At 37.7% G+C, this 12,418-nt stretch overlaps 1 protein-coding gene across 3 annotated transcripts in view; it reads left to right on the top strand.

The window, feature by feature from the left end:
- The window catches only part of CAST (calpastatin), a 118,956-nt gene that overhangs the window by 7,501 nt on the left and 99,037 nt on the right, over positions 1 to 12,418 (top strand). For all 3 annotated transcript variants that reach the window (XM_087430013.1, XM_087430010.1, XM_087430012.1), the window contains exon 2: positions 7,399 to 7,461. In XM_087430013.1, the coding sequence (XP_087286139.1) occupies positions 7,399 to 7,461 (63 nt within the window). The remainder of the gene's footprint in view (positions 1 to 7,398; positions 7,462 to 12,418) is intronic.

Here is a 12,418-nt window from a genome sequence, read left to right as displayed (position 1 = left end):
AGCCAGACCTTTCATTTACTTCCATTTCTTTAATGAGTATTTTCCCTACAACACATAACACATAGCGACTACTCACTGACTTTTTCTTTTTTTTGGTGAGGAAGATTAGTCCTGAGCTAACTTCCGTTGCCAATCCTCCTCTTTTTACTGTGCCCATCTTCCTCTACTTTACTGGGGAAGCCGCCACAGCATGACTTGACAAGCCGTGTGTCGGTGCGCGTTCAGGATCCGAACCTGCGAACCCTGGGCCGCCGGGGCAGAGTGCATGCACTTAACCACTATGCCACTGGCCGGCCCCTGATTTTTTTTTTTTTTTTTTTAGTAAATAAACTTTACCTCTCATATTAGCCTTCTCCATGAATTTGGGGTTTTCAGTGTTAAAACCAAGTTAAATGGCTAGGATATTGTCTTTGGATGACTCTAGGGAGATACATGCTCTTGAGATCAGAAGATTCTAAATTTTTCAAAACTTTTTGTCACAGAAGAGGAGAGAATAATATAATGAACTCCTCGTGTACCCTTCACATGGCTTCAATAATTGTGAACATTATAACCTTGTACCAATCTTGCTTTATCTATCCAACTCCCAGCCCCACCAACACACACATACATACACACACCACACCCTTCCAAAGTATTTTAAAGCATGGGAATTGCAAATTTAAGTGTCATTCCTATGGCCAACTTGGTGTAAATAGTTTGGAAGATGAATTCTGTATTATCTACGTACTTTGTTTCCTTAGATGTAAGGTGGAAATATAATACTCAGTCATGAGATAGACACGGTACTAAACATAAACTTATCAGATGAACCTGGTTCCTTTGTACTTATGAAAAGTAAAAACCTAAATTCTCTGGTCTAATATTTACAGCCATAGAAAATGAAACTTTTAAACCTTTGCTTACTTCTCATATTCATTTTACTGTGCCATAATTTACCAGAATCAGATTGACGCCAGAGAAAAAGAAGGGAGTGGAATAACTTTTATTGTATTCTTAAAATGAACTCGGCAATGGGTCAGGCTCCTCATTAGTATCAGCTTGTTTCAAAACTATGCCAGCCCTTGGGGTGGGTACTATTAGCTCCATTTTACAAGGAGAAAGCAGAAAGGTTAAATTATTTGCCCAGGGTCCCATAGCCTTTGAGATCCATGCTCTTTCTGCCCTTTTGGAATTTGTCAGGGTATGGAATGCAGAGAGTTGGTTACCCAGGTAACAGAAGAGGCTGAGAAGCCCACTAGGGAGAGTGAGGCAATCCAGAGATTAGAAATTGCAGGAAGCTGCTAATGTTCCTAGGCTGGAAAGACAGAGGGAGGAGCTGGATCACTCTGTAGTAGCTGGACCAGCCACTAGCCAGCCCTGCAGGAGAATCCTACTGCAGAGGCTCCCAGAGGCAGAGAGGAGGGGGGAGATACCACCTACTTACCACCTCCAGTCTCCTGCTCGTGCCTCCCACTGGCCAAACCCAGCCTGAGGCCATTCGTCATCCAGGGAGCTAGCAAACATCCCCGCTCCACCAACAGAGGAGGGTCAGGGCAAGGAATCTACCTGTGGGCAGACAGGCCCAGATCTGTGCCAGGGAGACTGTTTTGCAGCAAAACCAGCTTTACATCTTGGTCCTTCTGCTTGTTTGCTGAACATTTTTGTTTTAGCAAGCAGAATACACACAAGAATAGATTTTAAGGGATTTTGCAGGAAATATCCATTTAGACATTGTCTCTTAATTTTTCAAGCTATTTTTTCAGCTTCTTTCTCTTTTATCTAGTTTACTGACCTGAAGAGGGAACATTTAGAGGTTTGTGGAAATGCAGTCATTCAATCAAGAATTATTTGTCACACCCCTACCACAGGACCAGAAAAAAAAGAATATAATTTACCATCTGGTTGGGAAGGCAAAATATCTGTTTGTAAAGTAATCAGTAAGCAAGAGAACATACGATAAAGTATATTCTTCGTTTTAATAAGGAAGTAGAGACTAATGTGCAGATGTGAAGATATGATGTGCAAGATAGGATAGGGCTAAGGCTCAAAATTAGTCAGGAGGTGCTGGCGTGAACGCAGGGCACTGTGCTCCTTCATTGAGCAATCCGAGTTTACCCAGGGGCCCGGGGCTGTCCCAGCCTGCCTGACCCGGGGAAGTTCCCCATGGGTGCCCACTCAGTGGGATGATTTGAGGAGCAGAAACCTCCACTTCCTGTTGTAGTGCCCACACATCACCCCTCAAAACCAGTGGTTTCCAATCCTAGCTGCATATTAGGATCAGCTGGGGGATTTTACAAAAATATAACCATGCCCAGGCCCCACCCTAGACGAACTAAACCTAAATCTCTGGGCTCTGGTGTGAGTGTTCCCAAAAGTGCACCAGGTACTTGTGACCCACACTGAAGGATGGGACCTACTGCTAACCGAAGGCCCGGGATCCTGGGGTGGCCCCGGCAACAAGCCTTTCTCAGTAGCACATGCCGCAGTGGTGCAGTGAGAGCTGAGCTCTGTGCACTAGCCAAGTCCAGAGGGCACCAAAAGAATCTTTTATTGCTTTATGATTTTGCTATAACTGATGCTGGACATGCAAGTATTGATCTCCATGGCCTTGTGTCCAAGTTGAAGAAGGAAAATTTTCGAGTTGTTTTCAGATAACCTTTACTGTTTTTTTGTGTCTGTGAGGAAGACTGGCTGAGCTAATTCTCCTCTTTTTGCTGAGGAAGATTAGCCCTGAGCTAACATCTGTGTCCATTTTCCTCTATTTTGTATATAGGATTCCACCACAGCATGGCTTGATGAGCAGTGTGTAGGTCCTCGCCTACGTATAGGGGATCCCGCACCAGGGATCTGAACCCGTGAACCCCGGGCCACCGAAGCAGAGCGCCCGAACTTAACCACTACACCACTGGTCCGGCCCCATCTTTGCTGTTTTCTTAAACAGCTTTCTTTGCATGTAATTCACAAACCGTAAATTCACCCATTAAAACATACAATTCAATATTTTTTAGTATATTCACAGGGTGGTGCGAGCATGACCTCAATTTAATTTTAGAATGTTTTTGTCACCCCCTAAAAGAAACTCTGTACCTCTTTTTTTTAAGTACGGCAAAGGCATTGCAGAAGCACTAGCATTTGGTACTCTGTCACAGCTGGGCTTGGACTTGTTTGATTTTATCTTATTCTGTATGTCATATCCCCTTGTCTGTGCGTGTTTCAGGGTGTGTCTGGGTAATAATGGGGGGGATGCCCAAATGCTCGAAAGCCGAAGCACTGGCCCTAGCACAAGGCCTTAGCTGGGTGAGAGCGCCAGCTCCCAGCCTTACTGCTCCTGGCTCTTGTTGATTTCCTGACAGGTTTATGGGTTTGCTATTGCAGATTTTGAGCATATAAATGCTATCTCCTAGAATGAAGACAAATTTCAGCTGTACTTGCCAAATATTTGGTGATGCCAGGGGGTGGGAACTGTTTGGAAAATTATTCCTTTTTGAGGGAAGACAGGAAAGCCGTTTATCTGATTTTTTCCCTGCTTCCGAACTCCTGCTGCACATACTGCCTCTGTCCTTTATCTTAGCTCCACGTCATTTCCTATCTCTGTGGCCTTCTCCTACCAGTGAAATTTTTACTGCTTTGGGGCTGGCATCCTGCCCTTCCTGTCTTTGGCCTCCTCTCCAGCTGCTAATACATGGTGAAATTTATAAGTATCATGTTTCTGATTAATTTTATAAAACAAACCAGTTTTAGAATAGGAAGGTTTTGTTTTGGTTTTGTTGGTTTTTTGGGTTGTTGTTTTCTTTCTAGAGCATTGGATTGAGACTTTCTTGATGTGAATCACAAGATCTTAGCTTTTCATTAGATCCAGAGTAGCCCAATTTCTGGCCCATAGATGATAATCCTAATATGTGGTATGACCAAGGAGGATCTCACCTTTCAGAGCCTTGATTTCTTTACCCATAAAACGAGCTGGCAGTGTGTACCTGTAGAGCTGCTATGGGGAGTAAAGGTGACCACTTAGAGGAAATGCCCAGCACTGGGCTTAGCACAGAGTAGATGCTTAGAACATGTTATTTTCTTTTCCCTCATGTAGAAAAGTCCCCCATGGATTTATCAGCTCTTTCCTGAGCTATCACTCCTTCCCTTCTCCATGCTTCTCTCCTCTCTGCCCAACCCACCAGTTACACGTAGGAGCAAAGTTCTCTCTCCTCACTCCTAAAAAGACTTGCTGCAGGTTCCTAAGCTGGATCCAAGTTGACATATATCATTCCCAAATATTTCATTCTACCAGCTCAATTATGTGGAAAGTGCTCAATTATTCCATGAATTAAAAAATCAAGCACTTTGAATCTCTCTCAGTGAAAAGATATAACTGATTTTACATCATTAATAGACTGCTGAGTATTGAATAAGCCACAAGAAATGATCAGGGCATGGTTCATGTATAAAGTTGCTATTTACTGGAAATTGAGTGGCATAAGGTAATTCCTGTTAATTCTCGTAGCGTGACAATAATATTGGAGTTACATGGGAAAAAGTCCTCAATTTAGGGAGATACTTGGTGAAATGTTTAGAGGTAAAGTTTCAGGATATCTGCAATTTACTTTCAAATGCAGGTGCATATACAAGTATAGATGGATAGATCTATATATCTGTCTATAATATATGCATATATGGCAAAATAAAGCAACGTTGTTAATAGTTGTTGAATTTAAGTGGTGGGAATATTGACATTCATTGTATTATTCTTTCAACTTTTCTGTATGTTGGAAAAATTTTATAATAAAAAGCCAGATTAAAAAAAACAAACTAAGAAACTGGGAAAATATAATCCATAAATTTCCTAAAATATATTGCCATTTGATTATATGTCGTTTTTATGTCATTATATTTTTGTGTATTGTAAAAAAGCTTTCTATTGAGAGAAAATATTTCTTTTGAAATCACAAAATACCAATTCTTATAATACATAATTTTTAGAAGTTGTCATTATCACTGAACATTTTTAAAAGCATTCATTATATTTATCCCTCCCAAACTATTATTTGGAACCTACATAATTTTGAGTTATTTTGAGTATTTAAATGGAAGCAAGTAACTGATGTATTGGTTAATCTGTAGGACTGCAACTTTGAAATACCGCCAGGAAATAACTTTTTAAAATTTTTAAAGAAAAAAAATCCATATACCTATATTTCTGGGAGAAAAGGCTGTCTGTGCATTTACTATAGGATAATAAATCATAATATATATTTGCCATATGAGTAGGAAGCAGAGTGGAACCTTGTAGAGCATGAAAGCTTGCACCAGACAAGAGTGAGTTGCCTCTGTAATTTTTCTCATTTGTAAAATGGAGTAATAATACCTCCTGACAAGTAAATGAGGCACTCAAAATAGTATATGCAGTAAAACAGTGTATATTGTTGCTATTATTACCTATATCTAATCTGAAAAAGATATGGAATTGGAGATGATAAGTGAATGTGATGAGGTTCTAAAGTTACCAGTTCTGGAAGGAGACAGATTGAGTGAATCTCTGTCATTGTAGCTCTGTCCCTCTCATATTCTATCTCCAAATGGAGAATGATTCTTCTTCCCCCTAAGCTGGCCTTTAGGAATCTTCTAAAACTTATCACTTACCATCTGGCACTGATGTATATGTGGGCTTTTAAATGGTTCCTTTTCTTTCAAGATTCGTTAATTCCTCAATACCGATTGCTCTCAACTGTGGACTGACAAACTTTTTTTTTTTTTTTAAAGATTATATTTATTTATTTATTTTCCCCCCAAAGCCCCAGTAGACAGTTGCATGTCATAGCTGCACATCCTTCTAGTTGCTGTATGTGGGACGCGGCCTCAGCACGGCCGGAGAAGCGGTGCCTTGGTGCGCGCCTGGGATCCAAACCCGGGCCGCCAGCAGCGGAGCGCGCGCACCTAACCGCTAAGCCATGGGGCCGGCCCAAACTAGGCCATCTAGGTGAAACAAGCCCTGTAGAGGGCTTCATTCTCTAAACTATTGCAGCCTGGCTGCTTTTCTGTGGATTCCATTCACTAATCCATGAGAGCGTTTCATTTTGGGAAGAATTTTCCCTTCATGAAAGTGGTTTCTTCCTACTTTTTCATACAAAGAACTATTAAGAAAAGGCTTCATCCATGTGTCTGGTATTCATTGGGCTTTTTTTTTTTTTTTTACTAAAATATCTATTGATAAGATTAAAAGGAATATTATCTTATTCTATTTAGCATGGTATAGTGACAAAAACAGATTTTAACTCAGAAAACCTGCTTTGCAAATTTTTCCCATTTACTAGATATGTGTTGTTGTGAAAAGCACACCAAATGACTCTTTTCTTTGCTTTTTTCATCCATAAAATCACGTGAGCCTTTTTTTGTATCAAATAAGAATGTATATGAAAGTGCCCTATAAATAATAATGATATAAATTATAATTATTACTCTTACTATTATTGCCACTCTTCTTAATTAAAAGAATTTCATTAACCTACATATCCAGGTTATGATTCTGCTCTAGGGAATGTAATGGGTTTTCATACTTTGGTTTAACTGAAGGTGATCAGGATTGAACCCAATGGTGAGCTTTTATTTTCTTATATTTAGGTTCCATTTTCCCACTTTCTTGCACATCCTACATAGTAGAAGAAATGAAATAATTCTTTGTATCCCCTTTTTAGGAACATACAATGTTTTTTTTTCATTTCTCAAAAAAATTCAGTAAACTTTATGGTATATTTTATCTTACAATCAAAACAAATGAGCAAGTAAGAAGGTACTTGAAGCTTTTATGTACCACATAAAAATACTCACTTTCTTCCCCAGTGTCCTAGTGAGAAAAATAATTCTGTTTCTGAACATAATGAAATCCTAAAGCCACAATAAATAGAGGTTGCAGGTATGGTCTTTCTGCATTGGTGAATACTCAGATGGAAGAACTCTAGGGAATTTCCAAGAGCCATCAAAAATGATGGTTGACTTAGAAGATGTGGTCCTCCCAGAGTCCGTGCTGAACTGAGGCTTAAGTATAGTTTTAGGCTCAACCTGGTCCTTAGACATCGCATCTCCATGAGGAACCAGATGTCTCCCACGCTGGCAATTTGGGCTTTAAAATTCCGTGAGGCATTTTGTAGGAGACGAGATGCCGCCTTGGAGTCACCATCAGATCTGTGTCTGGTTAATTACAGACTGACTTTCTACATCCCAAATGAGTGTCTGTTGCTTCCCTTGATTTTTGAAAGCCACCTACATCGATGTAGAATTATCAACCTTCTCAGAAGGAAGATTAAAGGGGTCCTTGTTTTTATAGTCTGTATATTGAGCCCTTTGGGATTAAAGTCGCTATTATGTTTTCTCGTATCACCTCCTTCTATTAAACATTATCTTTTTTTCCTTTTTTAAATATTTTTATAGCATGGCAATGAAAAAAGCAGTGGATCGCCTTCCAAGTCAGGAGAAAAGAAAGGATCAGATGAGGTAATTTCCACAATACTGGGTTTTCATTTTCTCTTGCTTTTAAATTGTTAATTCCGTCTTGAAACAAATAATGAGGTAGCAAAGAACTCCTACTGGAATATTGGCAAATTTAGTTTTAACTAAGATTTGATTCAATAATATAAGTGGGAATTGTTAATGATAAATAAAAAATAAAATGTTCTTGGGAAAGGAACTTTTAGACACAGTTTCCACTTAGAAACAGAACTCTGTTATTTAGAGTGTTTTCCCTATAGGAATTGGTGAATCTTTAATGTTTTGTTGGTGAACATGGCAGATTTAGAACGGGAAACCAAATGATGGAGTGGAAAAGGAAGTCTTTTTTCATGAGAGTGCACCATGAATGGAGGACAGTGATGGCCTAGATTAACCAGTTATTCAGGTTCGTAAACAAAAGGAAGAGAGAAAGAACTATTTTTATTTGGATCGGTTCTGTGGAAATACTAGTAAAACCAAATCTCTTCACTTGGAGATGGGTTTTCTTTGAGCCTGTGAATTTCTCCTTTCACTGAATGATGCCCCATTATGTGCACTGTCGACACTGGCCTACTTCTCCATGGAAGGGTCATGTGAAAGTGCTGTCCTTCAAAAAGGGTACTGGACTTGCCTCTCTTTTGCTGCTTTTTACATTTTAAGTCACAATAGATGTGCTCATCTTCATTCAATAGAAATTATCATTGTCATTTCCAGCTTGTAAAATAGCCAGGTCCTAAAAGGTACATGGAAATTTAGAAAGCGTGAAGTGATTATTTAATTTTTCTCTATACATGTTTTCAGAAATTTAGCTCCTCTTTCTGCTTATTTTCTGCAGTTTTGAAATATTCAATATATTTCATTATATTCAATTTATAGGGAGGCCGTTATGGCTAGAACCTGCTGTGGATTCTGCCCTAACGTTTACTTCTTAGCTTTCCAATATTTGTTTCCATTACTAATACTAATGAAAATGTAATTTAGATTATTTCTTGCCAAGCAAATTTGTAGTGAATTTTTTGTACCTATGGAAGGAAAATGTTTCTTTTAAAAGTAAAAGTAAGCTTTTATTAAGATTTTATCCTGTTTCTTGGTTAAATTATTAAAAAAGAAATTTCCATAAGAAAAATCAGATTTTTTCCCTTTTATTAGCATGAAAATCTATATAGTGTCATTCAGTTCCCTTATCAACCCCACTCTTTAAATATATTCCCAGATAAGTCATCTATCAAATAATTTCCTGTTTGAAAACTACAGACCAGGAAATAATGTTTTTGGTGCTATTGTCTATTAATATTAATCAAGATTAAACTATTTGCACAAAAAAGGAAATTTTCTTTTCCACTACGGTCAAGTGGATAGTAGGCTATTTCTTACAGGATCATTCTCACCAATTATGTTATTATGTGGAAGCTTAAATATTACATCTTGAATGTCCAGGCATTGTTGGTTTAGGCAACAATTGCTAGCACAGTGTGAGATCTTTTTACAATATTTGGACTATAAAGTACTTTATTTCCGTATTTATAAAGGGCTTGGGAAAACTGATAAGGAGCCGTGTTACAGATGCAACCAGGGGAGATCGAGATTTCTGTGTCAGTAGAGGCAGATTGTACTTTCAGTTAGAAACTGAAAGGCTGAACTTCCACCTTGAGAGAAAGAAGAAGGAATTTTTCTTCTCTTTATCAGCAATTCCAACGTTGTTTCATAACACTTCTGAGAAATTCGGATTTACAACTCCTGTTTTTGTGCCAGAACCTGGACATATCGGTCTGTTCTGCTCTGTCCCAGCCAGCAGAAGCAAAGAGGGGATAGAGGCTTTATCCTGTTCCCCTGACGTAAATCACTGGAGAGATTCATCTATGCTGAGATTGAAGATTATTTATTATCTCACCACATTCTGCCCATATCTATTTGATAGGGTGGCCAGGCCTTTGGGTGGGATGACTTGGTAGTCAAGGTATATTTCCAAAATGGTCTCTCTCCAAAGAGTCTCTAGTTGTTTATGTCTCTAATTCTTTGTTATGTGCAAATAAGTCATTGATGAGATATTGTGGCCCTGGAGACAATTCAAGGAAACCATCTTGCATTAGGCCTTATTTTAGCCTTTGTGCTCACGATTGTAAAACCATGTGCCATCTGTGTTTGTTATCTGCCCTGCCCACCATCTATGTTCAGTTACTATCCTCTTTTCTTCTCAAGATTATCAGAGGAAGATTTCCTGAAACTGATTCTTTCTCCCAAATATTTTCTTACCTACTGCTCTGTTGAACAAGAAGTGAGATTAAGAAGCTTAGTTTGGGTTTTGGTAATCCATTTTCAAACTAGCGTGTACCTCCAAAGGTTAAATAACGTGTTGTCCACAGGCATGTGCAAACATGCTGGTTAAGCCTCCAAGGATAAACGTAGGCTTTTGAAACAAAATCATTTTGAAAATTGACTTTTTATGCTCAGGGATATTTCTTTGCGTTTTTTCCTTCTCCCTTTATTACTCTGCTGCATTTCATTTGGAGGTGCAAGAAAAAGGGTACAGAGAAGGACTTCGGGAAGACATAACCAGAAGAAAAAACGATTAGGGTTAGGTAAGAACCACTCTTATATTGTCATATGTGAAGGTATCTGGGGATGAATGCAGCTGTGTGAATTTCAGAGCTCTTTCTCTCCTGCTCTCATAAATAGTTCTTACTTGTTTGGAATATGACCCCTATACAGCCACTAAGTGATCCTAAGAAGTCTGCAGCAATTTTTGAGAGAATCTTGCAACTAAAATGTCATTTGTCATGTTGCATTTGCAATACAAATGCTTGAAGATGGAGTAGAGTCTACGAGAATGTATTTGTTTATTTGTGTATATCAATTGTTATGAATTTAAGTCCTTCTCAGATACAAAGGAATTATAAAACCAAAAGCTGCACGGACTAACAAGACAAAGATAAAATGACTAAAGAGCAAGAAAAAGAAAAATGAAGATATTTAACATCAACACCTTTAAATACAGTGGAACAAAAAAGCCTTTCCAAACCTGCAATCCAGTCTATTTAAAGTATTTGACTGAGACATCTGGCCACACGGGGGAGTGTGAACACTTTAGCAACATATTTCAGTGAAGTCCTGAGGAATGGAATTTAAAGCCTAAAATGTGCCGGCATGATCTCACAGAGCCAATTTTAAGAACTTCAAATTTAAGAATGGATATATTTTTGTGGGTAAAGAAAGGAAGATATAAATACAAGAGACTAGAAATTGTGCTTTAAAGGAAAAGATATTTGATATATTATCTTTGTCATAATAGCATTGGTGGCATTCTTTTCCTCAGTATTTACCTTTCCTCCTTCTAAAATGCATGAATTAAGTATTGAATGACTCCAACATTTTTAAATTTCTTTCTTACATTTTTTTCTCTTAATGAAGTGTCTCTTTTTAATCACAAAAGTAATATGTACTTGTGAAAAATGAGCAGTATTACCCAGTCTCACCACTTAGTTATAACTATTGCTACAAAATTTTGTGTGTATTCTCAAATTAATGTGATAATATTGTGTGCTTATAATTATTATATATACTGATTTTAGTAACTTTTTAATGATCATACAGCTAAAATATAATCATTGAAGAAAATTTAGAAAGTACCAATATTACTTTAAAGTACCCAAGACTTTAAAGAAAAAATACCATCATCTAGAGTTCTAGTACCTAGAGAGATGGCCACTATTTCCATCTTGATGTACTTCTCTACGTCTGTTTTCTATGTGTATATATTATGTTTAGTAAAATACTGCGTATCCTGATTTTTACTCAGAGACAACAAAGGAACATCATTAACAGGGTGTAGGCTGAAAATGATAAATAATGTGCTTTGTGATAGATAAATCTTTTCTAATTAAAAAAAGAGAAATAATTGTGTGTGGCTTTTAAATACATGGAAAATCGTTATTCAAGTGCCTTGGCATTTAATATGGCATTTAATCTGGTCATTATTTTGTGCTGTGTTTTTGAGGGAGGAAAATGTATTTCTTCTTTAAGAAGTCTTCTGGGACAGTTTTCCCACAAGCAAGAGATTAGACATTGTTAGCAAGTTCTGGAAGAGTACTGTAACAAACATTGTTTTAAGGGATTATGGGTCATGACAAGAGAGTCCATATGAATTGTGGGAGTTGATTGAAAGTAGTACAAAATTGTACAACATTCTTGGGTAACAGTTCTGTTCCCTCAAATTCTATACCTGTTGTTGCTCCATCATTATCTGGCTTTTTGTGCTAAAGAGCAGCTGTCTGGGGAGGCCTAATTTGCATTTATGTTTAGAAAGCTAGTTTTTCTTGCCTTGGTGCATATAAGATTTTTTTTCTTTTATTTCTACAATTTTAAAAAATTGCCAGGATGTGCCTATATATGTGTTTCTCTTTACTATTTTTTCCTGGAATGTCTATTTTAATTATTGCTCTTAATTTCATTTTCCTTGTTTCTTTTTAAACGTACGTATAATTCTGAGATGAGACCTTCATTAATCGTCTGCCTCATAGTTTTCTTTTTGACCTTTATTTCTGCATTCTGGGAGAGTTTCTGAGGTTTCTCCCCCATACTTTTATTTCTGTCATCTAAATTCTGCTCTTTAAAACTTCCAACACAGGTTTAAATTTTGCCTTTTGTTTGTTTGGTTTCTTTGTGCCCCTCTCTTATCTCCCCTTACCTCTTTTTTGTCTCACTCTGTTATCCTTCCCTCTGAATCTGCTTTCCATCTGTAGCTGCCTACTCAGGTTTCATGGAGGTAATACCATCTTGCTTTCTATTAAGGATGCAAACGTTTTTCTAAAATTTTCTTCTTGTAGTGTATCATTTTATGAAATCTCCTATCTCTTTCGATCTTCAGCAAAATGATGCTCTCTTCCTTTCTCTGTGGGGTTTTTTTAGAGACCAGGTTTCTTTATTTCTTTTACTCATTTTTAAGTAGAGCTCTCTCTACATCTGG

The sequence above is a fragment of the Ceratotherium simum genome, chromosome 4, assembly GCF_057802395.1.
Source record: "Ceratotherium simum simum isolate JZ-2026a chromosome 4, ASM5780239v1, whole genome shotgun sequence".
Lineage (NCBI taxonomy): Eukaryota > Metazoa > Chordata > Mammalia > Perissodactyla > Rhinocerotidae > Ceratotherium > Ceratotherium simum.
Note: the sequence above shows the minus strand (reverse complement) of the source record. Positions and strands in the feature narration are given on the sequence as shown.